This window comes from Spinacia oleracea, chromosome 1 (assembly GCF_020520425.1).
Source record: "Spinacia oleracea cultivar Varoflay chromosome 1, BTI_SOV_V1, whole genome shotgun sequence".
Classification (NCBI taxonomy): domain Eukaryota; kingdom Viridiplantae; phylum Streptophyta; class Magnoliopsida; order Caryophyllales; family Amaranthaceae; genus Spinacia; species Spinacia oleracea.
The window spans coordinates 116,033,721-116,060,488 of NC_079487.1; the positions used below are offsets into that span (position 1 = coordinate 116,033,721).

General features: G+C 37.0%; 4 protein-coding genes across 10 annotated transcripts; 1 reads left to right on the forward strand and 3 right to left on the reverse strand.

Moving 5' to 3' along the window:
* Positions 1 to 2,515: 2,515 nt before the first annotated feature.
* On the forward strand, positions 2,516 to 9,596 carry LOC110801601 (uncharacterized). The gene is made up of 7 exons (XM_022006961.2): positions 2,516 to 2,862; positions 3,782 to 3,919; positions 4,380 to 4,580; positions 6,444 to 6,540; positions 8,307 to 8,410; positions 8,880 to 8,931; positions 9,101 to 9,596. Exons 1-7 carry the CDS (start codon positions 2,639 to 2,641, stop codon positions 9,305 to 9,307), a joined length of 1,023 nt encoding a protein of 340 aa, XP_021862653.1. The 5' UTR covers positions 2,516 to 2,638; the 3' UTR covers positions 9,308 to 9,596.
* A 1,039-nt stretch (positions 9,597 to 10,635) lies between these two features.
* Positions 10,636 to 13,011, reverse strand: LOC110801633 (uncharacterized). 3 transcript variants are annotated; one of them, XM_056841030.1, is made up of 7 exons: positions 12,802 to 13,011; positions 12,425 to 12,477; positions 12,234 to 12,296; positions 12,000 to 12,047; positions 11,831 to 11,884; positions 10,959 to 11,040; positions 10,636 to 10,881 (listed from the first exon to the last, which is right to left on the reverse strand). In XM_056841030.1, exons 2-7 carry the CDS (start codon positions 12,467 to 12,469, stop codon positions 10,841 to 10,843), a joined length of 333 nt encoding a protein of 110 aa, XP_056697008.1. In that variant the 5' UTR covers positions 12,470 to 12,477; positions 12,802 to 13,011; the 3' UTR covers positions 10,636 to 10,840. The 3 variants fall into 3 exon arrangements, with proteins under 3 accessions (XP_056697008.1, XP_056697007.1, XP_021862698.1); XM_056841029.1 differs by having other exon boundaries at positions 12,425 to 12,480; positions 12,802 to 12,998; XM_022007006.2 differs by having other exon boundaries at positions 10,965 to 11,040; positions 12,425 to 12,480; positions 12,802 to 12,993.
* A 1,629-nt stretch (positions 13,012 to 14,640) lies between these two features.
* On the reverse strand, positions 14,641 to 17,683 carry LOC110801634 (pentatricopeptide repeat-containing protein At4g02820, mitochondrial). 2 transcript variants are annotated; one of them, XM_022007007.2, is made up of 2 exons: positions 17,296 to 17,683; positions 14,641 to 16,286 (listed from the first exon to the last, which is right to left on the reverse strand). In XM_022007007.2, exons 1-2 carry the CDS (start codon positions 17,593 to 17,595, stop codon positions 15,030 to 15,032), a joined length of 1,557 nt encoding a protein of 518 aa, XP_021862699.1. In that variant the 5' UTR covers positions 17,596 to 17,683; the 3' UTR covers positions 14,641 to 15,029. The 2 variants fall into 2 exon arrangements, with proteins under 2 accessions (XP_021862699.1, XP_056697027.1); XM_056841049.1 differs by having other exon boundaries at positions 14,641 to 16,281; positions 17,296 to 17,504.
* Positions 17,684 to 19,167: 1,484 nt separating this feature from the next.
* Positions 19,168 to 21,752, reverse strand: LOC110778648 (uncharacterized). 4 transcript variants are annotated; one of them, XM_021983203.2, is made up of 7 exons: positions 21,341 to 21,752; positions 20,706 to 21,008; positions 20,425 to 20,496; positions 20,240 to 20,307; positions 19,988 to 20,126; positions 19,723 to 19,803; positions 19,168 to 19,630 (listed from the first exon to the last, which is right to left on the reverse strand). In XM_021983203.2, the coding sequence occupies exons 2-7, from the start codon at positions 20,817 to 20,819 to the stop codon at positions 19,457 to 19,459; spliced, it is 648 nt and encodes a 215-aa protein (XP_021838895.1). In that variant the 5' UTR covers positions 20,820 to 21,008; positions 21,341 to 21,752; the 3' UTR covers positions 19,168 to 19,456. The 4 variants fall into 4 exon arrangements, with proteins under 4 accessions (XP_021838895.1, XP_021838896.1, XP_021838897.1 ...); XM_021983204.2 differs by having other exon boundaries at positions 21,255 to 21,752; XM_021983205.2 differs by lacking the exon at positions 21,341 to 21,752 and having other exon boundaries at positions 20,240 to 20,314; positions 20,706 to 20,773.
* Between the last annotated feature and the right edge of the window lie 5,016 nt (positions 21,753 to 26,768).

Genomic DNA, 26,768 nt, shown 5'->3' on the forward strand with positions numbered 1-26,768 from the left:
AACTAGGACATAATAAAGTGATGTTTGGTTGCACTTAGGAAGTTATAATTGCGATTACCATATAATTTACCACCGTAGAAATTGAGCATGAGAAATTTTACTTACCTAGATGACGGACTATGGTAAACAGCTTTCCTCATTCCGAGGGAAGTTTCACTTCCCATGCGTATGTCAACCAAACAACAGTTACCAAAAATAGACTTGTAACTTAAGGGTTGTTTGGTTTCGTGGGAAGTAGAACTTCCTAGGAACAAGCTTTTCACATGTATAAGTATTTCTTAGGAAGTGGGTGATATTGTTTGGTTAAACATGACAAATAAATTCCTATGGGGAGTTCCACTTACCTTATAGGAAGTGTGGCTTTACATGTTTTTGTTAACAAACAATATTCTAATCTTCCCCTTTCTAGGAAACATTCTTCTTATTATTTTTCATGTCAACCAAACATCAGCTTAATAAAATATGGCAACACATAGTAAAACAACCCTACAAAAATATGGAGGGAATAGTACTTATTTGATCTGGATCGGGTCCAAGCCTAAGAATATTTGACTAACAATCAAACCCATTTTTAAAATATTTAGTCCTAGATCTAACGAGTCTCAAATAATTAGACCTAACCTCTAAAGAGCAGGGTGAGTTTAATAAGGTATGTGCCACTCATGGATCCATGTCCATCCCTAACCATGAGTCCATGACCAATTTATCATGTTTCCAAAGTTCCAATGATATGGATTAATTAAAAGCACCCCTTTAGAACGAGCTGGCAAACATGTTCATGTTTGGTCCCATGTTAATTTCGTATTGTTCACAAAAATTATCCAATGGATTTTTCATGAAATACCCATGAGTTTTGAAGAAATTCACCCAATGTCTTTAACTTTCCATAATACATAAAAATATCCCTATTTTTGTACTTAATACACCAAATACCCTTGATGATGTCATCAACCCTTAATCAACCCAATTAACATGTAATTAACCCACTAATCTCTAATTAACACCCCTAATCAACCCACCCGTTAACCCCTAACTCATCCATTTATTAACCCAATAATCCATCCATTTTTTCCTTCCTCTCTTTCTCTATTCCTTTCCTCTTCTCCCTTTCTCTTCCTCACCACCTGCACACACCGCCACTGACACCGATGAAGAAGGGAAGGGTGAGCATCAGCGAATTGCGTGGGTGATTATGGGCAAGTGCTGGAGGGGGGGACTTGGTCAGCGCCAACAAAGAGAGCTTATGGACTTCATACACGCTCAAATTCTGTAACCCTAACCTTGGCAAACTTTTCTCGAGAAATTTCCGCCGACAACCACCACCATAAGCCTCGCAGTTTCATGGAAATCTATTCGTCTCCGCCGGCAAAGTGTCGATAATGATGTTGAAATCGGTAATAAGATGACCTCCTCCTCCACCTTTATTGACGCCCACCAAAGCAACACATCTCCACTCTTGTAGATTCGGGTTTGCGTGCTACAATAAGGTGTTTGCTGTCACGTTGGATCACGCTGAGGAGCTGCTTCAGTCGGCCATTTTTAAGCCGGTGGAGGAGTTTCACAGTCTGGTTCAGCGAGGTGCTGACTCGTTTGACTCGACTCGGGACTTGTCTTATTTAGACCCCGACGGGTATACAACGGCGAAGAAGACAATGAAGGAGGAGAGATTCCGGCGGCTCATGGCTACCATGATAGTTGAGGTGGGTTAATGGAAGAAAGAAGGGGAGAGAGAAAAGAAAAAGAAATGGGTATATGGGTTAGTCGGTAATAGATGGGTTAATTATGGGGTTAAGAAAAAGAAATAGGTGGGTTAGTGGGTAAATGGATGGGTTAATTAGTTTTGTTAATGAGTGGATTAATCATATGTTAATTGGGTTAATTAAGGGTTGATGACGTCATCAAGGATATTTAGTGTATTAAGTATTGAAATAAGAATATTTTTATGTATTATGGAAAGTTGAGGACATTTGGTGAATTTCTTCAAAACTTGGGGGTATTTCATAAAAATTTCAATTATCAAAATTACGTACTACTTCGTATGCTGGATAGATGCATGCCAACAATTTTTGTGTAAGATAGCCTTACCGAAATTACCACTTCGATTGGTTAATTAATTTGTTCTATTGGTTAACTAATTTGTTTTATTGCTTAATTATTAACTAGTTCTAGTGCTTAACTAATTAGTTTTATTGTTTAGCTAATTGGTTTCAGTGCTTACCTAATTAGTTTCAGTGATTAACATATATGACACTAATGTGGTCTTTTGTGTAATATCGCCTTCTATAAAAGCTTGTAGATGCCTAATATGATTAGATTGATTGAGTCGCGTTGTGTTAACTTCGTAGTTCCATTGGTTAACTTCGTGACTAACTAAATAAACCAATAACTTTTTGTTTATGTCGTGCCGATTTTGTTCGTATTGTCATGTCGTGTCAAAACTACCGGCTGTATGTCAAGGCTCAAACCAAGTGTCGTGGGTCCCAATATAAAAGACCGGTCAAACGTCGTGCCCCAGTTCCATTCCACCGGATACTCCATCCAACATTCCAATGAATTTTTTTCCCCGTTTGTAGGGTTTATCCTTCATTTCTTCTCTCTCATTTCCGATAACCCGATTTTATCGCACGAAAATCCATCAATGGCGGGAATTAAGCTTCCTCCAGCGGAAGATACGGCGGATCTTCCTCAGCAACCTAGAACTCCGGTAACCGGAGATCTAATATCCGACGATGATCGCTCCGTCGCCGCCGATTCGTGGTCCATTAAGAGCGAATACGGTAGCACTTTGGATGACGAGCAGCGTCATGCTGACGCCACTGAAGCCCTCGCCGCCGCCAATCTTCGCCCTTCCTCCGACTACAGGTTCTTTGTCTCAATCTCTCTCTTTCTATGCTTTTGGCTTTCTCTGAATTTAGGTTTTTTCCGGTATCGTTGAATTTGTTCAGTCAGGTGTTTTTGTTTTCGACTTTTCGTTGTGATCGATGTCTGCATTTTGCGATTCGAGTGTTTGTCTTCTGAAAGACTTTTGATTTGATTTGATTGCTTGCTGTTTAATTAGTTTTTCTCTCGTCGTTGTTCATGTCTGCATTATACATATTTGAGCCTTCCCTTTGGTGAAATTGAATCTTGGATTCTGTGTTTCTATGTCTCCCGTGTAAATGTTAAATTAGGTTTTCTCTCTCCGTTTTTTGTCTCACTGGCTTATCTGTAAATTTGTGCAACTAGATAGTTAGTGTTGTTGTGATCAAAGTCTGAATTCTGGGAAATATGTGTTTGTTTGATCAAATTGGACCCTATTTCTTTGTCTCATTTCCTTCAGTTTTTTTTCCCAGTTTTTTATTTTCCTTTGACTTATCATTGTCGTTGCTTGATTAGATTTTATCGTTGTGATCATTGATCAGTGTGGCAGCATTTTTGGCTAGTTGAAATTTGGCGAATTGAAGTTATATTATTTGATTGGTTATCATCGAGCATGTTTTTGAGTTTTTGTTGTAATGGATGTAAGCAGATTACCGAAGGAGTGTTTATTTGCTGAAATTGAATCTATTGTTATTGGAGTTCCCCCTGTTTAGTTCGTGCATTTCCTTATCCCTATGCGCATTTGGGATTTTTTTTTAATTATTATTGAATAGGTTTGTGTTGCAATAACTCTTAGTTGAATTCTCTGTAATATTTTCTTGTCCTTGGCCGAAATTCCCCAATAGCAGCATGGTGTTTAAGTGAACTTTAATCTTTTTTTGGTTTACTTAAAATTGGAATTTGTTCATTTGGCGAGTGACAGTTCAGATAAGGATTCAGAGAAAGATGCAGAAGATGGCGATGGGATAGCCTCAATGCTAGGTCTTCAGAGTTATTGGGATGCTACATACACTGACGAGCTTCAGAATTTCCGTGAGCATGGGCATGCTGGTGAAATTTGGTGAGTGTTTTTATGTTATGTTTCCGTGGTTGCTACAGACTTCAATCCGTATACATTATGCTAGTATTTTCATCACAACTATTTGCACTACCCGCTTTTTTTTAAGTATTATACCAATATTAATACTAAATGTCATTTACGGTTGTTGGCTGTATTATAATTTTCGATATTACTGTTTTTAGACATACAAGTGGACAACTTTATTGTTTGTTGATGGATTCAATACTTTGTATGTTGAGAAGTAGGTTGAATGAAACTACCACCACAAGATTTTGGGTGTGTTCAACATTTTTCCGTCCTTTGTTAATATCTTTCCTGAGTCCTCACATGAGCTCTCAAGTCTGAAGTATCTTTCAAATTTCATAATGTCAAATGCCAACAAGGTTGGAAATTTAGGGATGTTATTTTGCTTTTTTGTTTTTCTATTTTAAATTTTTTGCTCACTGCTGCTTGCCGACAGGTTTGGACCTGAAGTCATGGATACTGTTGTTTCTTGGACAAAGAGTTTGTGCATTGACATTTATCGACGTCGCTTGTTAAACTACACTGGTGATGACAAGACAGAACATGACAATCATGCAGTTCATGACCTGTCAAGTTGGAGCGTACTTGACCTTGGGACCGGCAACGGTGTGCTTCTCCAAGAGCTTGCTAAGCATGGGTATTAATTGCATCCTGTTAGTTTCCTACATTTTCCACTACTTTAACTCTAGTTTGAATGTCCACCTATAGTTATATGATTATCTTGGTTTGATGCTCCATAGTGTTCTTCTATGTTGCACGGAAACGGGTACGGGGACGGAAAACGTCAAAATCAAAATTGTTAAAAACGGGTACGGCATGGATTCGGCAAAAAAAAAGAGAAGAATTTAGCTAAATTAGACAACCATACATAAATAGGTCAAAGTTCAAAATACCAATAACACAACAACTAAATCTAATGTCTTAAAGTAGATAAAGCAACAACAATTAAGTCACTGCCTAAATTCTAAATGACAAAACAAAGAAAATAAAAAACGAAAATAAAATGAAAAATAAATAAAAATAATCGAACAAAAATAGAGAACGAAAATAAAACAGCTTTCAGTTGCCACATTCATTCAAATAACAAAAAACAAAACAAATCGAGCAAAAAAAAAAAAGAAAAAAAAAAGGTAGAACGGGTTAGGGTTACTCGCCGCCCGGTGAGGGAGAAAGAGGTGAGACACTGAGACGACGGCGAAGCTCGAAGGCCGTAGAAGAACGTCAGAAACTCGCCGGAGAGTCGAAGCCTCAAAGCTCGAACTCTCGAAGGCTGTGGAAGATGTAGAAGAAACTCGAAGGATCCGTAGAAGAAGAACCGGCGAGTTGGACAACCGGCGACGATGTGAGATGACCGGCAAGGCGAAACGGCCGGCGGCGACGGAGTCGACCAACCACTCCACGATGACGCAGGTGAGTTTGAAAAACAAAACCCTAATTTGTGAATTTGGGCTTCACAACTACCATAATAGGCTCTGGGTACGTGATTTCATTCCCAAATACGTACCCACCTGTCCCCAAAAATGAACCCATCCGTACCCAAATCTAACCCGCGTACCCACTATTTAGATTCGTCCTGTACCCGTACCCATACCCGTACCCAGTACGAGATACGGCACCCGGGCAACGTACCCATGCTTCATAGGTGTTCTTTACATATGGAAATGGGTTTGATGGGAATGGTTGGCAATATGGGGTTCCAGTGTTTGAAATTTTAGAAACCTGTAACCTTGTTAGCTATTGTTTGGATGAGTAGGCACTAGTGTTTGTAATTTAATGTAACAGGCAGGATTGGATTAATAGTTCCTGACCATTGGTAGTGTTAATCTAACACTTGTTGTTGAGTTTAATATTTAATGTTCGGTAATTTACTAGTTCAAGTTAATAAGTCACTTGATGCCACCTGTGCGGCTGTGAGTGGAGATGCTCATCTTTATCAGAACTTGTTTTGAGAATTTTGGTGTCCTGGATGATGATAACTGGTGTAAGCTTGTTCTGTGTGATTAAATGAAGGAGTTGGCCTACAAATCTTTGCTTGTCAACTATTTGGAATGTTTGGGTGACAATTGAGTTGATAGTGGCCGGTGTTCTCTCAAGAAAAAAATCAAGTGGGTTGATGCCATGCCTTTTTGATCCCTATCTGAGCAAGTATTTAGGATTTTTGGCATTAATGTGCTTATTTGGTTAACTGGTTATTCTGCTATTTTGCATCTTAATATTTATTGCACATGCAACAATTACTCACCATGTGAAGAATTTATTCAATATATGATTGGAAGTACGTGGTAACAATTTCTATGTTAGAGGATAGAGATGACTTTGACAAGTGGTTCTCAGTCACTAGCGAAGTTTATTTCATGTACAATCAAAAGGAGAGGAATAAGTAGTATTTATATTTTGACCAGCTTGTAAAAACAGTGAAATTTTTGGGGTAATGACATTCACGGTTGTTTTTCCCCTCTTGCTAGAACAGCTGACATGCTTTTTGTCTGTTTGGATTCAGATTCTCAGACTTAACTGGCGTTGACTACAGTGAAGGGGCAATTAACCTTGCTCGCGGTCTTGCTGAGAGGGATGGATTTAAAAACATTGCTTTCTCGGTACATTTCCGATTCAAATAAAAAATTTACATTACCAATAGTTTGATTTCATCAGTTGGTTTTATCAGTTAATTTATGTGCGAATCCTAATACTATTATTTCTGAATTTTCGGATTATGGATCTCTAGGTTATACATTGTACAACAATTTCTTTTGTAATATAATGATAAAAATCATCAAAGGGGTTCTTTTGATTCGTATTCAATTAACTGATCAAGTCCCGGAAACAGAATGAGTATCAGAAGAAAGAGAAAAAGAAAATCTCATCTGTTTAGCTGTTAGTGGCATTTCTTACAGAAAGTTTATGAGTCTATGGGATATTGGATTTGGTTGGGATGGATTGGACATGAATCTCTTGACTTTCGTTTTGGGGGTGGCGGGGTGTTTGGGTGTGTTTGTTGTTGTAGGAGGGGGGGGGGGGGGGGGGGTGATGAACGTGATTATAAATTAATACTACAAAAATAGTGTCAAATGGAGAGATAAGGAAGGCAAGGGGAAGAGTAAATATCCTGGTCTGCATATGACTAATTGGTTCATGTGACTAATATATCCTGGTCTGCATATGACTAATTGGTTTCCTTATCTTGTTTCAAATTTTAAACTGTCTTCAAACGAAAACGAAGTATCTAGCTTCATAGTTATTGTTTGTAGGTCATCTTTTGTCGGAACTTTCAGGAATGGTTTTGTCATAGTTACATATTGGACATTCTTGTTTAGCTGAATGCCCGATCTGATGCTTGAGCACTGATACTTGCTTCATAGTTATTATTTAAAGGTCATCTTCTGTTGGAATTTTCAGGAATGATTTTGTCATATTTACATATTGGACATATGTGTTTAGCTGAATGCCTGACCTGACACTTCAGCACTATTGGTTGCATTTGTTTGGTTTACATAGACATGTCCGTTTCTTACTCAAACATGTGTAATGTGTTTGTATCGTATTATAAGAAAGCAGTGTGTGCGCAGAAGAACTAAGTTGTTTTTCCAATCACCCTTTCCTCTATTGATGCTTGATAGTGAACAAAATCTAGCCATCCATGGACCATGGTTCATACAGTCATGCCAGTTTTCATTTTAAATGTCTGAGTTTATCAAGATTCATTGCATATTTGTATCATTATCCTTTTGTATGTTTTAACATGTATATTTCAACTTTACAACCATGCCAATTTTAATTTTATATGTCTTTTGACATGTATATTTCAACTTTACCATCATGCCAATTTTAATTTTATATGTCTTGAGTTTATCAAGATTGATTGCATATTTGTATCATTAGCCTTTTTTCTGTTGTATGTGTTGACATACTGTCATTGCATATTCCAACTTTACATTCCTCGTCTTGTACCCTTTCTCTTTTTGTTTATCATTTTTCATTTGTATGTTTCGAGGTCTCCCCCTTGCTCTCTTCTATTTGTGTGTGCTCGTGTGTGTTTGTGTGTTGGGGGGGGGGGGATTATGTTTCAGGATCCATTTCCAAACAACCTTAACATTGCCTTTTTGCGCATTAGTTAAAGAAGAGGAGTCAAATAGTATGGATGAGGAGAGATAGAGGGAAGTTAAGTGGAAGTAGAGGTCGCATCTGCTTAGGTCTTAAAAGTCGGACAACTTGACTCTCAGCCTGTCCTTACTCTGATGTCGAGAAATGACTCTTGCTTTCATGTCTCTCTTTACCATCGTTGCCATGACGGTGAACAATCTAGAAATCTTCATGACCTTGAAATGCTTGAAGTCTTACGATTTGGCTTGATCTTTTAACTCAGGTTGATGATGTTCTTGATACCAAGTTGGACAGACAGTTTCAGCTTGTAATGGATAAAGGAACCTTGGACGCCATTGGCCTGCATCCGGATGGCCCTATCAAAAGGTTGGTGGTACTGTTTGTTTGCATCTTCTTTTGGCACGTTGCTTGTATTTTGTCTCCCAAGAGAGCTGAACTGGTGACCTGGGGTCGATATATAATATCTTTATGTAGTGTTGATCAACAATGTTTTTATTTTTGTGTGTGTGGGGTGGAGTGGGGGGGGGGGGGGGGGGGGGGTTGATCAATATGGAGTACTTTAACATTTTCAAGTAGGTCCACAATTGTCTCTTTTTATGTATCTTGTCTTCTCAAGAACGGCTAGCTCTTTTTCAAGTAGATATAAGCTATTCCGCTGTAGTACATTAGCAAATACGGTGTAGGACATTTGGATTATTTGGTAGTTCAATGCTCAGATTGTTCTATGTGATATTGAGATTTGATGTTTTGGTAGTTCAATGCTGAGACTGTTCTTTGCGATGGTGATATTTAATGTTTTAAGCTACCATTACCAACATTTTCTTTCTAATTTCAGGCTTATGTACTGGGATTCTGTTGCAAAATTAGTGGCACCTGGTGGAATATTAGTAAGTTTCGCTTACTAATGTTATTGCTGAACATTTTGACTGATAAGAGTGTTATGTAGAACTTATTCCTAGCTCTCTATAGTCCTTTTTCATTGTATTATTGACTGTTTTTTTCGGGAGAAGATGTCATTATTTCTAATTCCATGCGTGGTTTCTCTGAACTGTGCAGGTAGTAACATCGTGTAACAGTACTAAAGATGAGTTGGTGCAAGAGGTAGATAGATTTAATCAAAGATCTACTGTCCAACCTGAAAGCCAAGATGGTCAAACATCAGCTCCTTTCCAATATATTGACCACATTCGATCTTACCCGACATTCATGTTTGGAGGAGTCGAGGGATCGCGTGTTGCAACAGCAGCTTTTCTCCGCAACTGAAGATTAATAGATTTTAATACAGGCTTATATTTCATCTAACTGGTCACTGGTGTTTTTATATGGTTCCAAGTTTGTGGACTGCTATATGGACTATAAAAGAAGTGCCTGCAAACTTATTGAAGTTGTTTATTATTCAATGGTCGAAAGTTGAAACATTTTCGAGTTAACAACTTGCGCTTGCAACGTGGATTGTCTAATTTAACAAGGGAAGTTAATTTTGTAAAAAGCATGTAATGTAAATTGAACCTCTCGGATTCTATTTATTATTCTTGCTTGAAATCATTTTCAAGATGCAGCTCGTAACAGTTGAAGAACAAACACAGGACGATATTCCTGTAGGAGTTCATGGCTTTGAAAGATACACAAATTCTTATTCAAGGTTGGTTTAAGTAAATATTGTCCAGATAGTCCTGCAGGAGTTCATGACTTTGAAAGATGCGCAAATTCTTATTCAAGTTTGGTTTACAATAAATATTGTAATGCGGAGGTGAAGTTAACTCAAAATAACTAAAATTACCCATATATAGTGTTAAAGTTAACGAATTTAGTGATAAAATTCTCTTTAATAAAAATAATCCCTTTAGAATAAAAATTACAGTATAAATAAACATTTTAAAAGGTTACTCCCTCTGTATTTATTTAAGGGATACATTTGTTTTCGGCCGTATTTATTTAAGAGATACACTTGACATTTTTAGTAACTTATCAACCCCACCATCTAATTAAATAATCTATTTACACCCCATCCTCACCCCCATTCCCTAAAATGACATGGTCCCCACTTGTTTTACTTATTAAAATATCTACCCAACCCCACTTGTTTTATTACTTTATTTCATTCAATTTTTTTTCTTAATACCCGTGCCCGACCAAGTGTATCTCTTAAATAAATACGGAGGAAGTATATAAAAGTGACGATATAACCTTTTAAAATGTTTATAATACTGCAAATGCATTGTACAACAGGTGCATGCAAGTCACCTAAGAAAAGTTGTGCTCTGTCAAACACAATAATGTGAAATGGCGTTTCAGTGTAACATGGAGCAAACTTTCCTCATCATCTACTGCCCAACCACCATACTAATATCTCAAGTCGCCCTCTTTTATTTGGAAGATAACCTAACATGAGACAAGTGCAACAAACTTGCACTAAATTGAAAAAATTTCGAAATCAATCTAAATGGAGAAAGTTTAGTCAAATTTGCACCTTTTTCTCTCAAAATTATTCAACATGTACTGTAAAATTTAAACCAATGCCTCTATGCATAGACTCGTACTCCGTACGTGTTTGTATGTGAATCTCTAGTTTATAACTGGAAAATCTGGACTCGTGTAATTACTCTACTGCGTATAAAAAGGAAAAGCCCCATTGAAATAAGATGTTACAATAGAAGAAGCATTAGCACATGATTGTGCAGTTCAGTCAATTAAGGAAGTCTTATTCTAAGCAAAAACAACAGAACATTACTCTTTTATCTAAAAATGATCAAGAGTAACAATGAGCAATATTGGAAAGCTGCAGTGTCCTCGCATTTAAGTGGAAGCTGGTTCCTCAGATGCAGCATTTTCTCCATCTAGACAGCAAAAATGAACTCAACTCGCTACAGAAATTATGCAAAAACTATTAGGAGCTGATAGTACGAGCATTTACCTTCACCTTCACCTTCACCTTCACCTTCACCTTCTGCAGGAGCACAAGGAGATTTACGATAACGTGTTTGTTGCTGAGTGGGCTGCATATATAAAGACATTATGAGATCACTCATCACTTATAATTAGATCAAATTGCACAACTACTGTGACCATAATTTTAAGATGGAAGAAATACTAGAAAAGAACAAAGAAAGCAAACTGAATTTCTAGGTCACCAAGCTTACAGCATAAGAAGAGTCTATCACAAGTCTAGAACACATCTCTTTGTTCAAGGTAACTAGATTACAGCCAAAACATTAGCTCCCCATTAACAAACAACTATTCTTCAGCATATAAGACCCTCAAAGTATAGACTAGTCTAGAGTTCACCAAATAAGTTTGCTGCACAAGTTATAGAGTGTTCCAAATGCTACAAGAACAACCTCAAATGACCGGGTAAACATAGTGCAAATTATTCAATTACTTGGTAAATGTTTGGTTGAAAGGAACAGAGATTAACATTTAATATGCTGTAAAGCACACATGAAACAATGAACAGTTAAAAAAATAAATAATCAAAGATCTGGAAACAATTTTACTTTTTTAAATAATGCTGCAGTTTAGTGTTCATGACAAAAACTTCACCGACAACATCTGGCTCGAGGTTCTTAGGGAGTTAGGGGGTACCACAAGGAACTAGCTCAAGGTCCTCTGGGTACCGCATAGGAACTGCCTGAAGATTCCCCAAGGTACCGCAAAAGATAAGAAGGTAAGACCAACAACTGATGAACGACATAATCATTTAAATTGCTACAACAGAGCTTCAAATAAGGAAAACAAAGGGATATCACATTATCACAAGGTGAGAGTGTGAGACAGTTTGACAAATACCTGCAGCTTAGGCCGAAGTGCCTGAAGAGGTCCTTTAGGCTTGTCTGCGCCTTGCTGTTACCCCCAAAACAAAAAAGTTGCATTAACAAGGTCATGGAAGCCAGTACACAATCTTTGTTCTGAAGCTAAAATCCATGCAAATGAGACATATTAGAGTGTAATAAGATACCTTTCCCAGAGCCCAATCCGCCGAATCAAAGTATGCCCTCTCATGATCCTGGCATGAAAATTAAAGCTTGATCTGTTATAATTCACCATTTTCACAATCCAGGAGTTCCTTTTCCGATAAATAAATCATTTTGGACCTTAAAAATTTACTTCAAGCTCTCAAAATTGCTCCAAAAATTCAGAGTTCACTCTGAAAAGGATGAACAAGGACATTATTTAAATGACACATTTATACCTTGGAGATCAGTGGTGGTTTCTTAGGCACAATTCCTCCATACTTTTTCTTAACAGTTGCTTCCTATAAGTTCAGAATCCAAAATCAACAATTTCAACTCCAGAAAATCAAAACCCCATTTCATTGATCTTCAACAAATTGACCAAAAAGTATTAAAAATTAAAAAATGTAAGAAAATGGGCTCATAAAACCTGCTGTTGAGTAGATGGCATTGACCTTGAAGCATCATCTTCCATATTTTCTGCTGCTGAAAAAATTGATCTTTACCCATTTAAAATACAAGATCAAACAGATTTGGGGAAATTTAAACTAGTAATAAGTACAGCACCTAATCTAATCAAATTAACTCAAATGAAAAACAATCACCATCAAACAAAGTGCTCATCAAATGGATCAATCTAAAAAGAAAGCTCAGAAGGTAGCAAGATCACAATAAAATCAATTTGGGGAAAAATCAAAACCAAAATGCTCAAACCCTAATCTAAGTCCAGTTGAAATTTCCCAGAAATGATTATACAAGAAGAAAGAACATCTGAAAAACAAATGCAGAAAAGTGAAAGAAAAATACCTGGGGTTTTGAAATTGAATGCTCTTGCCCTCTCCAAAAGCTATGGCGCCCTCAGCAGCAAATCTTCTGTATCTATCCACCCTCTCTTATGTAAAAACCTCTGTTTTATGTTTTGTCTTTTCCTTCTTTTTCCTGTCTGCCTTTTTCACAAAAATCTGTAAATTATTTTTGATTCTTTTTTTTAGATTTTCTGACTTGGATAAAATAGAGCAATAATTGACTAGATGATGAAGTGTTAAGGATCTTATGTCCTTGATTGACCTTGAAAAAAATAACAATTTAAATCGCACTTATACTTTGTATCTCACAAATTTGGATAAGACGAGTATTTTACATTGTATATCATTTCTTCTTGTCTTGAAATACAGTCCGTCGAATTATATTTATTTATATAAAATTAAAAAAGCTACTACTTCATTCTTCGTCTATTATTTTTGTTGAAGTACTCGCATATATAGAAAAAAAAAATTAAAAAAATCAATGTCTTAGGGTGCATTCTGTTCACCTTAAAAAAAATAAGTTTCAGGTCCAACAAGTTCAGACAAGTTCAGATAAGTTCCAATAAGTTCAGATAAGTTCCAATAAGTTTTAATAAGTTCCAATATTAATAATAATAATAATATTATTATTTATTATTAGTTATTAGTTATTAGTTATTACTCCCTCTGTATTTATGTAAGAGATACACTTGCCTTTTCCGGCCGTATTTATTTAAGAGATACACTTGCCATTTTTAGTAACTTATCAACCCCACCATCTAATTAAATAATCTATTTACCCCCCACCCCCACCCCCATCCCCTAAAATGACATGGTCCCCACTTGTTTTACTTATTAAAATATCTACCCAACCCACTTGTTTTATTACTTTGTTTCATTTAATTCTTTTTCTTAATACCCGTGCCCGACCAAGTGTATCTCTTAAAAAAAACACGGAGGGAGTACTTATTAGTTATTAGTTATTAGTGATTATTGATTAGTGATTAGTTATTAGTTATTAGTTATTAGTTATTAATTATTAATTATTAATTATTAATTATTAATTATTAATTATTAATTATTAATTATTAATTATTAATTATTAATTATTAATTATTAATTATTAATTATTAATTATTAATTATTAATTATTAATTTCAAGAAGTTCCAATAAGTTTCAATAAGTTCAGATAAGTTCCAATAAATTCCAATAAGTTCAGATAAGTTCAGATCAGATAAGTTCAGATAGGATCAGATAAGTTCAGGTCAAATAAGTTGAACAGAACGTACCCTTACACTTACAAAATACTCATATGTTACCGTGTACCCGAATACCCCATTATCCAACAAACTACGGAGTAATCAAATTCATAATTTTAACCAATAATGAATGCATGGTTACATTTTTTTTTGGATAGTAACAATAAAGTGGTTGAGTTATGTTGTAAACTTGTAATTGGTCAAACCAGTGTCTCTGGTAAGTGGTGGGAGCACTCTAAATCTAAACCTTGTGCTTGTTAAGTTGTAGGCTCTTGCTTATCAGTTAGTTATACTCATTGACAAGAAATAATTCACAATATAGCCTTTTCGTTTTATGAAATGCCAACTAGTTGGATCCCGTTGGGAAATCCACACGACCATTTTCTACTCGGATCCAAATCACCCGGAAAACCACAAATCATTCTCTTATTGGACCCTGTTGGAAAAACCCGCAGATCAGAACTTACAACCACCAGTGATATGTATATTTCAAGACTCAAGGATCAATTTAAGACATGAAATGGTAATCAAATGTACATAAACAATCATTATTATCACTGTTCGTGGTACAAGAGAAAAACACCTGATTACTTATCACTAATTGATCATGCAAACTATCAAAATTGTAATTCAGTAACTCGAGCAATCCCCAATTCAGATCACTGGAGACTTTTATTGACAGTATTTTTGCATTTATAAGACATGATTTCAGTGTTTTCAAATGCATATAGGCATGATGGGTCAAAAAACTTAATAAAGCATGATTTCAAGTACCAAATAATCAGTAGCTATCTTAACTAACTGAATCCACAACAGTTGAAAATGCCCCGAAACCCTCTTCTGAAGTCACACTCTTTGAGCCCCTCAAATTCTGGTCAATCAACACTACTCGCTGCAGAAGCTTTCGCTTACATTTTGTAACACTTTTTCAGATGAATTACTCTAACCTTTTAATGTGATGTTTTTCAACATTTCTTCACTAAATAAAGGTCAAGATAAACAACTGGAAACATCAGCAACACACATTGTACTAGTTAGCCTAACGAGCTCCTTGGTGTCTTCATTTAATAAAACCTTGTCCTTTGTCATCCTTTCTTCAATTATAGGTGGCATCTTCCCAGCACTTGCATAAGTTCGGAGCAACATATTGTACATCTCTGTGGTTACATACCCAGCCTTACGAAGCAAGAAAAGCATCTTTTCAGCTCCCTCAATGTTCTCCTGCTCCTCTAAAAGCTTATAAATCTCATGGATGAATGACAAATTCGGTTCCCATTTCTTCACACTGTTTACAGCTTTTTCAAAGGAGTCTAGAACTTGGTCTGTCTGTTTAAGCTTTAGATAACCACATGTGAGAAGCTCCCATGTGGTGTAACTAGGTTTTATGCCTCTCTGTGTAAACCTATCAAAAAACTTTGTAGCCTTTTCCACACGGTTTCTATTGATGTAAGCCCCAATTAGTAAATTAGGGACACGGCAGTCACCAGTTGTAGAAACTAACTCCCACTCATCGTAAAATTCCTCAGCCTTCTCCAGTTCCCCGAGCTTTATGAGGGAAGCTATTATGCATATGTACTCCGAATCGTTCAATTTGCGGAACAATGACTTCATCTTCTTCCATACATTATGGACTTGATCTATCTTTCCAAAATTTGTATACAAACTGATAAGAGAAGAGTATGCAGATCGATTTTTGCGGGATATCCTACTCTCCATTTCCTTGAAAGAGCACTCGGCTTTGCCATTCATTTCCATCTTTATATACAAACTGGTTAATATGCTATATGTCATCCAATCAGGCTCAATTTTGGCTTTCTTCATTTCAAGGAAAACACTTTCTGCAGCTTTAACATCATTCTGAAACTGACATATGGTTAACCATAGATTGTATGAGACAATATCTGGTTTTGTATTCTTTTTCAAATCCTTCATCAGCTCAGGAATCTTCTCCAACTTTCCAATCTCCTTGTACATGGACATCATGTGATTATAAGGAAGGGGGTTGTTTACATAACCACACTCAACCATCTTACCCATCAACGCCTCAGCTTTATCATGGGCACGATGCTGTACATATGTGTGCAACAGTGCGGAAAATGTTGGTTCAGCTCTCATCGCTTCAGGCATATCTTCAAAAAACTTCTCAGCACTGTTCAAACCGCGTATTTTAGCAATCAGGTCCAAATGGACAGCATAATCTCCAGCTAACAACTTTATATCTTCTTGAGTTCTCATCCATTCGCTAATCTAAGAAATTAAATAAGTTTCAATTCTAAACAAAATAGCAACAAATCTTCACAAAGTCAAAACTCTTCTGCGTATGACATTAAGCTCTAAATTCCAAACATACATAACTTGACATTCTTACACATTATCAAACATACAAGGGATAAAATCACTTTCATTTTGATCACACTTCTTCCATGATTATTCTAAACAGGGCAGGTCACTTTAGCAGAAAGCATCACCTCTGCCTTTCAACAACAAGAAATCCCAGAAAATTCAGAGAAACATACCCGATGATCATTCATCAAACACCTTAAGGGGTGTTTGGTTCACGAATTATAGGTATGAGGTATGAGTTTATAATGGTCTAAACCCATACCATGGGTTTGGTTGGAAATTTTAAGAATTTTAAACCCATACCTCAAACTCCCAAGGTATGGGGTTTAGAAACCTAGGGGGAGGCGGGTATGGCTCATACCTTTACTCCAGGTATCAAACAAAAGGAAAAAAGCTCATCCCCAAATCGAACCAAACATATGGAATTAAGTATCAAGTTCCAAACCCATACCACCTTCATATTATTCCTGATTCCAATCCCATACCAGTTTGCAAACCAAACGCCCCCTTAATTGACTAGTTAATCCACTCTTCAGTATTCAACTTAATATGCGGCTTGACTAGTCCATCCGCTCTTAACTAAGCAAGACTTAAGATCGAATCCCGACTACATTACCGCCCTATGTGACTTCTATTAGATCTATACGCCAAAAAATCCCATAAATAACTGAGAATACCCCAAATGCATCAGATTCCCAATGTTCAAGCCAAAAATCAAACACCCTATGTTGACATGAATGGTCACTGGAATTCTCAAACACACAATCATCCATAACAATACGATTCATTACTAAATTTACCAAATTCATCAACCATTGTAACAATCAAGAAACAACCAATCATTACTTGAATAAAACATAAAATTTAAGTTTTAAAAACCCTAGTTAAACCCCAAGCCAGGAGAGAGATAAACCTCAAGGGCGTGTTTGAAGCGCTTGAGTTTACGAAGCTCACGAACAATACGATTGAGCTCATACTTGCGAACGGTATGGCCTTCCTCTTTCCATTGACTAATAGTGACCACCGCGCTGCGTTTTGGGTGTACCAGTGCGAACAGCCTTTTCCCCAACGTACCACTTGAAGAGGAATAAGGAGAGGTTTCTGCAGTGGCTTTGTTGCCGGAATTATCCGCCGTCAAAGCCTCCGCAACCGCTGTAAAGCTGCGTGCGGCCGAGATGGCGGCTGCTCCAACGCGGCGCTGTAGGTGTAGCATTTCTTATTCTTCTATGTTCGACTCTGTGTTTCAGGCTTTCAGCATAGAGGTCAAACCGTCAAACACAGAAAAAGGGAAGTGGCATAAAATTAAACAAACTGCCCAATTTGAATAGTATAACGGTGCGTTATGTTCATCCTTAAAAAAAAAAAAAAAAAAAAAAATAAAAAAAATAAAAAATCAGGTTTAATAAGTTCACATAAGTTCCAATATTAATAATAATATTATTATTTATTATTTATTATTTGTTATTTATATTATTAGTAATGTGATTAGTAATAAGTCTCAAGAAGTTCCAATAAGTTCAGATAAGTTCTAAAAAGTTTTAATAAGTTCCATTAAGTTCACATAAGTTCAGATCAGATAAGTTCAGGTCAAATAAGTTGAACAGAACGCACCCTAAATATACGGAAATACTAGCTTACGTTTCATAATTCTACTTTTATTTACTTGAAATTTAATCAAGGAACATATCAAAGATTAATTATTTTAACGAGCTACGGAGTAACATTTGATTAATCATATGTATGTACCATTCGATTAGACTTCAAGCCATACGTAGTTTGTATTGAATTTAGAAATATGTTATCGTATTTTGGTTTAAAGTTACTATGAGATTTTTGTATTCGGTTGTACTTGGATGGACGCTGTAGCCTAACTGCTATAGATTCCCTTGTTAGCTAAATAAATAATCGGAACAACTTAGTTGGATAATGCGTATGTACGAACTGAACACTTGTCGCGCCGTAGTCGAACTACTGTCCTAAAAGACAATTTTGCGCTACATCCAATGCAGTAGAACACTTGTGGTTGCCTTCCAGGATTAACACGACACCAAGGTTTGTGTGCACTCACAAGCCTCGGTTAGAGACCAGAATATTTGCCCATGGAAAACAGAAGTGAGGTATTTATAGGAGAGCTGCAACAACCATAAACGGCTAGTAGAGGAGTAGTGGAAGGTTACCACGTTTACTGGTAATTAATGGGTAGTTAAAACGACATTTAGTGGGGTTAATGGGACAGTTACGAGATTAGTGGTTTGATTAATTCTTTCTGCCCGTTAGAATTAACTAAACCCACCACTGACCAAAAAGAAAGACCCGGACCACAAAACCCACCCCATGCCCGCGAACCGCATTCGCCAAGTACCATGGCCCACGGCCCAGCCCGCGCGCGTTGTGTGTCCATCCATGCCACTCACATGCTTTCTTAAACAAATGTTTCCCTCAAGTCCCCAAATATAAACATTGAAAGTAGTTGGTGTTTTCCCACTCATTTTCTTTTGTATTCTCGCTAGGACTTCCAACATCCCTCACACAATCACACATGCGATTCCTCCAAAAATCCCCTGTATAATCGGGAAAACACCTATCTTTATCCTTATGTATACCGGAAATTAAATGCCTCTAATATATCCAAGTATCCAACCACTACAAGTGGTGCACAGAAATTATGCTATGTTTGAATATTTGAGGAGGGAAGTTGTTTGGAGTGGTACATTAGCCATAGCAACATGTTGTGCTTGTATGTTGGTAACTTCCAGCCTGATTATCCCAGGGAAACGGAACCGTATACACATAATAGTTGATATTTTATAGCCATTTGAATCAATCAATACTACTGTTAGCTAAGTTTATATACAGATTCTGAGTACTACTATTACTATTTACATCTGGAGAATCCTCGGATAAAGTCATATGTTGGCCAATTTAATCCTTGTTTCCTCTGACTTCCACAATAGCGCTTTTGTCAAGAATATATACATTCCGTTGTTTGACAAAAGAACATTCAGTTGAGTTGGCAATTCTGATGAATCTTAAATTGCCACAGTGAATGTCTTCACTTTAGATGATCATGGTAATTACTGAATACGGATAATATGAGCTGATATCTGCGTCTGCGCTAGCTCATTTTCTTCATCTGATGTAGCATGATAAAGTGCGTGTCGGTGTCTCCGATGATGCCGAACAACGCTGCATGCTTTAAGCATGACAAACATTGGCAGAAGAATCGCAATGGTCCTCAGCATCAATAACTGCAAGCGGTTTCAGGCATCTTAATATACTCAACATTATAGTGAATTATGCATTTATAAAAGGGATGAATTGAAGGTAACTCACGACTCACCGTGTATAAGGTAAAAGAGTATTCTCCAGCCCCGTTATATACAATAGGAAGAGTATGGCGTAGAACAACCAGAACCATAAACTGCTTGCAAACAACAACAGCATTATCAGTTTGATTCCATATTATATATTAATTGCTACTAAACATGACTGTATCGACTGAGAACATAATAAAATTTGTAGAATGTTGATGTTTGATACTCCAAAACCCCAATAAGGATAGGATTGGTGTTAATCAGCAGAAAACAATGAGGAAGAGAGATTACTATGATTGTAATGATCCGACAACAGATTATGCTTGCAGTCGGAGCTGTAAAGTCATCAACTCTATGATCGAAGAAATTTTCAGCAGCAACTATTGATGGATGAGCATATTGATTACTCGTTGAGAACTCCCAAGGTTCCCTGTACAAGTTAGAAGAAATGTTTAATGGCATACAAGCACATCATTGTAGAGATATACAAGTTACTCAGACACAAGACATCTTGGCATGGAAGTACACAGAGGCGAGAGGTACCTCAAACGCACTGGAATGACAGCAAAGGGCAATCTAGGGGGTGGCACGGTATAACCAGCCTTGAATGGCTGCAGCCTCATAAAATCAAAGATACTAAATAGTAAATAGAGTGGATAGTTATCTTTGTTAACCAAACTATTAAACCACAAACAGGAAAAAAAATATCAGAGAAGGTTAAAGAGAACCTGCAGGCAGATCTCACAGACAGTGTCACCCTTTTGGTTGCACCACATCTGTACACATCTATGGTGAGCATACTGCATTCATTCAAAAATTAAGATTCAATTATCATCACCATAACCCATTCAATAGGCAATAAGAATGATAGCCGGAAAACAATACAACACATCCTCCTATATCAGAATAATCTTGTAAACAAGCCAATACAAACAACTTCAGTGATATACGAGTTATGATCAACTACTACATGACATTATCAACTTGAATATGCTCCAAAGAAACAAACCTTCAAGCTACCGCAACAAGAACATGGCGATTCCATGTTCGAAGATTCATCTTCATCATGGCAAATCCTACACTGTGCTAGTTTTCTAGGGAACGACCCACCATTCACATCCATCCTATCAAATGAAAGCTCTGTCTCAATCCCTACCTTTTTGCCAAACACATTTCGCCCTCAAAAAGCACCTTCACTATTTTATCACAATCAACCTCAATTATTTCTCCAGGAAACTAATTCTTACACCCAAAACGTCAATTCTAGGATATCTTTTCCATCAACAACTCACAAATTCAATGCAAATCCACCCTGCATTAAAGTAATACAACAGGTTAGCGAGAAATTAATGGACACCCCATACAAGTTGATTCTTCATACAATCTTCCAAATCAAACACGGAAATCAATGTTCCAGAAACAATAAAGTTTGAAGTTAATCAGAAGTAAAGAAACCCATTTCTCGTCACAAATAAAGCAACTAAAGCAAATTCATTCAGAATACCAACATTTCTGGGGAAACAGAAGAAAAAAAACCCAGAAAAATCAAAGAACCCACCTTTATGTTTGAACGATGAAGAAAGGAGAACGGTTACAGCCATGGACGAGTATATTAAAGGGGAGGAGAGAGAAAGTAAGACTTACAAGCGATGATTTCTTGAATTAGTTATCTTTGAATTCTGTTAAACAAAACCAAAGCAAGGTATTGTTTAGAAATTTGTTATTTGTACTCCATCTTTCCTTAATTAGTTTTTTTGTCTTTGCCAAGAAATTACTATTCCCATCTTCTTCGTCTTGTTCTTCTGGTTATGCTATAAAATGCAAAACCCAGAAAACAAGTGCAATTGTTAGTATTTGAGTAACGAATCTTTCTATATTTGTGAATTGGAATTGTTTTCTTTATAAAGTTGGATTTAAAACAACGGAAATTGGGGGATGTTTGTAATAACAGATTTGTGATGGGAATTCTCATTGCGTATGTGCCTTGTGAAATGTGGACGGTTTGCTTCACTCCTCCACTCTTTTTCTTTCACCATCAATTTTTGGAGAATTTCCCAATTTATCTCTTTGCTTAACATAAAAACGCTTATTAAGTGGCAATTTCATAATAACATCAAAAAGAATTAGCAGGCAGAGTGATTGAGGATGTAATTTATAAAACTAGTCTTATATGCACAATATGTGTGCGAGATTATATAAAAATTAAAAATTGCATTATGACAACTAATCACAATAAATAATATGCTAGAGAAATTGTTCAAAAAGTTCATAGGAAGAAAAATTAGATATAATCTCTAGTTAAAATCATTTACATAGTTAAACAATGTAATACACATATTATATGACGAAAAATCTAAATTGTAGTACTAAAGTAAAGAAAATTAACATATACATAGTGTGTTTCTTAGAGAAATTGAAAAAAAGGATTTCGGGAATTGATTGACTTTTTTCTTAGAGAAATTGGAAAAAATGATTTCATAAATTAGGGTTTGATAGCGAGTAGAGAAAGAATGCCGTTGAGTGGATTATTTGGACTGCAACATTGAGCGTCGCTCCACCATTTTGACTGCAACATAGTTACGGAGTATTTTCTTTTATGAATTAAAATGGAGAGAATTAAGGGGTTATGAATTAAAAAGGAGATAATTTAGTGGTTATGAATTAACATGGAGAGAAATAAGAGATTTTGTCATCATTTCCCAAGCTATTAGCAATTTAACATTAATAAACATACAGTATGAAGGAAAAAATTAAGGGGTAAACATCTCCTCTATCGAGCCGTGAAAAAGGTTCAACAAAAGATAGAAACAAATCCACTATCTGTTTTACGTCAAGCAAGACGTGGAGGTGCTTTCAAACTTTCAGAAGCTGGTACCAAATTTAATTCTTTTTTACTTGACAAAAAACCCACAAAAAGTGAAGCCTAGCTCGACCGAAAGAAAAGGGTAAGAGCAGAGTCGGTCAGTCATTTCGCCAAGGAAAGCTGGTTGATTTTCCATCCACTCAATCTACCCGAACTCTATCAACAATATATTTCGAATTTCGGCGCTCATGGAATAATGGAACACCAAGATACTTACCTAGCAGGAGATCTAGAGAGGTCCTTCTGAGCCCACGCCCGTACAAGAGTTGGCTGGTAAAAAGTTCCTCAAGCCTTTTGTTTTGTCATAATGGAGGAGAAAATTAAGGGGTAATTGATTGAATTTTTTACTTTTTTATTATTTTTATTATTTTTGTGCCATTACGGTGGGTTAGTTTGCTGTAATTAAGTATTGTAAAAAAATTCCTTTTTTAATTCCTGTCCCTGATTTTGGTGGGTTAAGTTAGCTGTAATTAAGTATTTGGTAAAAAAAAAATTCCTTTTTTAATTTTGAAATTTTGCCCATAGTTACTTGTTGTTTCATTAGTAGCGTAATTTGTGGTTGGGCCTACATAATCTTTACCGTGATTAGTTTATTTTTTTTGTAGTTCTCCTTATTTATTTCACGTTTTCTCTTTATGCCGTTATTTTTTGTGACTATTGACTGATTTCCTTTTTTCCTCTTTATGAATTTAATACTTATTGTTAATAATATATGGTTAGTAGAGGCATATACACTACTACAAAGTAGGCTTATAGCAACGCCCTTTTTGTTAGGTTATGATACATATGATATTACATAAATCATGCGGAAACAACCATTAACCCAGGATTACATATTATTTACACATAATCATATAGCATAATTTAGATGCATACTCTTTGTTGCGTGCCCTCCCTAGCTGCGCCCGAACCGAGCAAGAACAAGTCTTTAGGACTCCAAGTGTCGTCCCTCCGTAGATAGTCCACAGCACGTCCGGATCCGCCTTAAGATTGACCAACTAGAATCGCCCTTAAGGTACTAGAATTTTCGGCACTTTGAGCAAGATGTGTGGCTGAATTTTTCTCTCAAAAACTCACTTTGAATACTTTGAAACTCGTTTTAAATTGTGAACCCAGGCCACATATTTATAGGGTTATGGAAGGGGAATTGGAATCCTATTCAGATACAAATTAATTAAACCTAGAATCCTACAAGAACTCTAATTTAATTAATTTATCAAATAGAATTAGGAATTTAATCATTAACCGAACTCTGCACGTTTTAGGAAACGTGCACGAACACAAACACTTACGCACACACACACGGCAGCCTCGATGGGCCGCCCATGCGTGCGTGCGAGCAGCAGCCCACGCAGCGAGGCCTGCGCGAGCCACAAGCCCACGCAAGCACCCGCGCGCGCTGCGCGCGCTGTGCGCGCTGCCACGGCCTGCTGGGCCTGGCCTTGCGCTGGGCCTGGCGTGGCTGTTTGTGTGGCGCGCTTGGCTTGCTGGGCGATGGCTTGGCTTCGTGCTGGGCCCTCGTCCGGCAGGCCTCGTCCGATGCTTATTCGTACGATACGCTTCCGATTAAATTTCCGATTCCGGAATTCATTTCCGATACGAACAATATTTAACATTTCCGATTCCGGAATTAATTTCCGTTTCGAACAAATATTTAATATTTCCGTTTCCGGAATTATTTTTCGATTCCGGTAATATTTCCGATTCTGACAATATTTCCGTTTCCGGCAATATTTCCGATTCTGGTAATATTTCCATTTCCGATAATATTTTCCGATACGTACCATGTTTCCGTTTCCGGCAATATCTACGACTTGGATAATATTTATATTTCCGATACGATCCATATTTCCATTTCCGGTAATATCATCGTTTCCGGAGTATTCATTTCTTGCCTGTGACGATCTCAGCTCCCACTGAAACCAAGATCCGTCGATTCCGAATATCCATAGATAGAGTATTTAATGCCATTAAATACTTGATCCGTTTACGTACTATTTGTGTGACCCTACGGGTTCAGTCAAGAGTAAGCTGTGGATTAATATCATTAATTCCACTTGAACTGAAGCGGCCTCTAGCTAGGCATTCAGCTCACTTGATCTCACTGAATTATTAACTTGTTAATTAATACTGAACCGCATTTATTAGACTTAACATAGAATGCATACTTGGACCAAGGGCATTATTTCCTTCAGTCTCCCACTTGTCCTTAGGGACAAGTGTGCATTTCCTAATTCCTTTGTCGCTCGATGCTTGCTCTTGAACATAAGGTAAGAGTTGTCATCCTTATTATGTCCAGAGGTGTTTCTCGGTTTCAGAGTTCAACTGATCAAATAAACAGATAATCATAGCCTATGATTCATCCGAGCACGGCCATGCATTTCACAGTTTCTAGCTCTCCGAGTGGCCTTGTACAACTTTTAAGCATCTCATCCCGATTTATAGGAGGACAATCCCAATCTTGCGATCTTGAGATTAGACTTCGTTTGATAGGTGATTACCTGAGTGTTGCCTTTATAGCCTCCTTTTACGGTGCGACGGTTGGTCAACGTCAAAGCAACCAGTTCTCAAACAAGTAATCTCAAATCACTCAGGTATTGAGGATTTAGTGTCTAATAATTTAATGAAATTTACTTATGACAGATTTTCATCTCTTACAGTAAAGTTTCATAGGTCTTGTCCGATACTAGTCTTCCCAAAGTAAGTATCTATGCAAATGATTATAACATTTCCATGTCCACATAGTTCAAGAAACAGAACTACTAGTCATCTTGCATTCTAATCGTCTAACGTTTTCTATGCGTCCAATTTTATAGAAAACTCCGACTAGGGACCATTTTCAACCTTTGACATTCAAGTTCACTTGATAGACATTTCTTAGTCACAGGACTGGTCCTGACAGTCTATCTTGAATATATCGTCAAATTGAAGGGACTCATCATTTAATAAACCACAAATTAAATGGAAAAATGAATTCTTTTCATTTATTGTGAATGATTAACCAATAATGTTTTACAAAGATTTAAACTCTAAAACTTTAAAACATTAAACAGAGACATCAAAGCCATTCTCCAATATGCTTGATTCCCATAGCTGCAGTGTGCGAGTTGTGCTTCGCCTGCGGCAGAGGTTTAGTTAATGGATCTGATATGTTGTCATCAGTTCCAATTTTGCTTATCTCGACTTCTTTTCTTTCAACGAACTCTCGTAGAAGGTGAAATCTACGAAGTACATGCTTGACTCTCTGGTGGTGTCTAGGCTCTTTTGCCTGTGCAATAGCTCCGTTATTGTCACAATACAAGGCTATTGGTCCTTTAATGGAGGGGACTACACCAAGTTCACCTATGAACTTCCTTAGCCATATAGCTTCCTTTGCTGCTTCATGTGCAGCAATGTACTCCGCTTCAGTTGTAGACTCCGCAATGGTGCTTTGCTTAGCACTTTTCCAGCTTACTGCTCCTCCGTTGAGGCAGAAGACAAACCCAGACTGTGATCTGAAATCATCTTTGTCGGTTTGGAAACTTGCGTCCGTATAGCCTTTAACAATTAATTCATCATCTCCACCATAGACCAGGAAGTCATCTTTGTGCCTTTTCAGGTACTTCAGAATATTCTTGGCAGCAGTCCAATGCGCCTCTCCTGGGTCTGACTGGTATCTGCTCGTAGCACTGAGTGCGTACGCAACATCCGGGCGTGTACATATCATAGCATACATTATTGAACCAATCAATGATGCATATGGAATCCCATTCATTCGTCTACGCTCATCAAGTGTTTTTGGGCACTGAGTCTTGCTTAGAGTCATTCCATGAGACATGGGTAGGTAGCCTCGCTTGGAGTCCGCCATTTTGAACCTATCAAGCACCTTATTGATATAAGTGCTTTGACTAAGTCCAATCATCCTTTTAGATCTATCTCTGTAAATCTTGATGCCCAATATGTACTGTGCTTCTCCTAGATCCTTCATCGAAAAACATTTCCCAAGCCAAATCTTGACAGAGTTCAACATAGGAATGTCATTTCCGATAAGTAATATGTCGTCGACATATAATACTAGGAAATCAATTTTGCTCCCACTGACCTTCTTGTATACACAAGATTCGTCTGCGTTCTTGATGAAACCAAAGTCACTGACTGCTTCATCAAAACGTATATTCCAGCTCCTGGATGCCTGCTTCAATCCGTAGATTGACTTCTTTAGCTTGCATA

Coding starts and splice junctions, on each gene's coding strand:
- LOC110801601 (XM_022006961.2), top strand. CDS start 2,639: ATGGCGGGAATTAAGCTTCCTCCAGCGGAAGATACGGCGGATCTTCCT. Junction 2,863..3,781: donor CGCCCTTCCTCCGACTACAG/GTTCTTTGTCTC, acceptor GGCGAGTGACAG/TTCAGATAAGGATTCAGAGA. Junction 4,581..6,443: donor CAAGAGCTTGCTAAGCATGG/GTATTAATTGCA, acceptor GTTTGGATTCAG/ATTCTCAGACTTAACTGGCG.
- LOC110801633 (XM_056841030.1), bottom strand. CDS start 12,469: ATGGAAGATGATGCTTCAAGGTCAATGCCATCTACTCAACAGCAG. Junction 12,048..12,233: donor AACCACCACTGATCTCCAAG/GTATAAATGTGT, acceptor TTTTCATGCCAG/GATCATGAGAGGGCATACTT. Junction 11,885..11,999: donor CGGATTGGGCTCTGGGAAAG/GTATCTTATTAC, acceptor TGGGGGTAACAG/CAAGGCGCAGACAAGCCTAA.
- LOC110801634 (XM_022007007.2), bottom strand. CDS start 17,595: ATGCTACACCTACAGCGCCGCGTTGGAGCAGCCGCCATCTCGGCCGCA. Junction 16,287..17,295: donor GCTTCAAACACGCCCTTGAG/GTTTATCTCTCT, acceptor TTAATTTCTTAG/ATTAGCGAATGGATGAGAAC.
- LOC110778648 (XM_021983203.2), bottom strand. CDS start 20,819: ATGGATGTGAATGGTGGGTCGTTCCCTAGAAAACTAGCACAGTGTAGG. Junction 20,497..20,705: donor CTTGTTGCGGTAGCTTGAAG/GTTTGTTTCTTT, acceptor GAATGAATGCAG/TATGCTCACCATAGATGTGT. Junction 20,308..20,424: donor TCTGTGAGATCTGCCTGCAG/GTTCTCTTTAAC, acceptor ATGAGGCTGCAG/CCATTCAAGGCTGGTTATAC.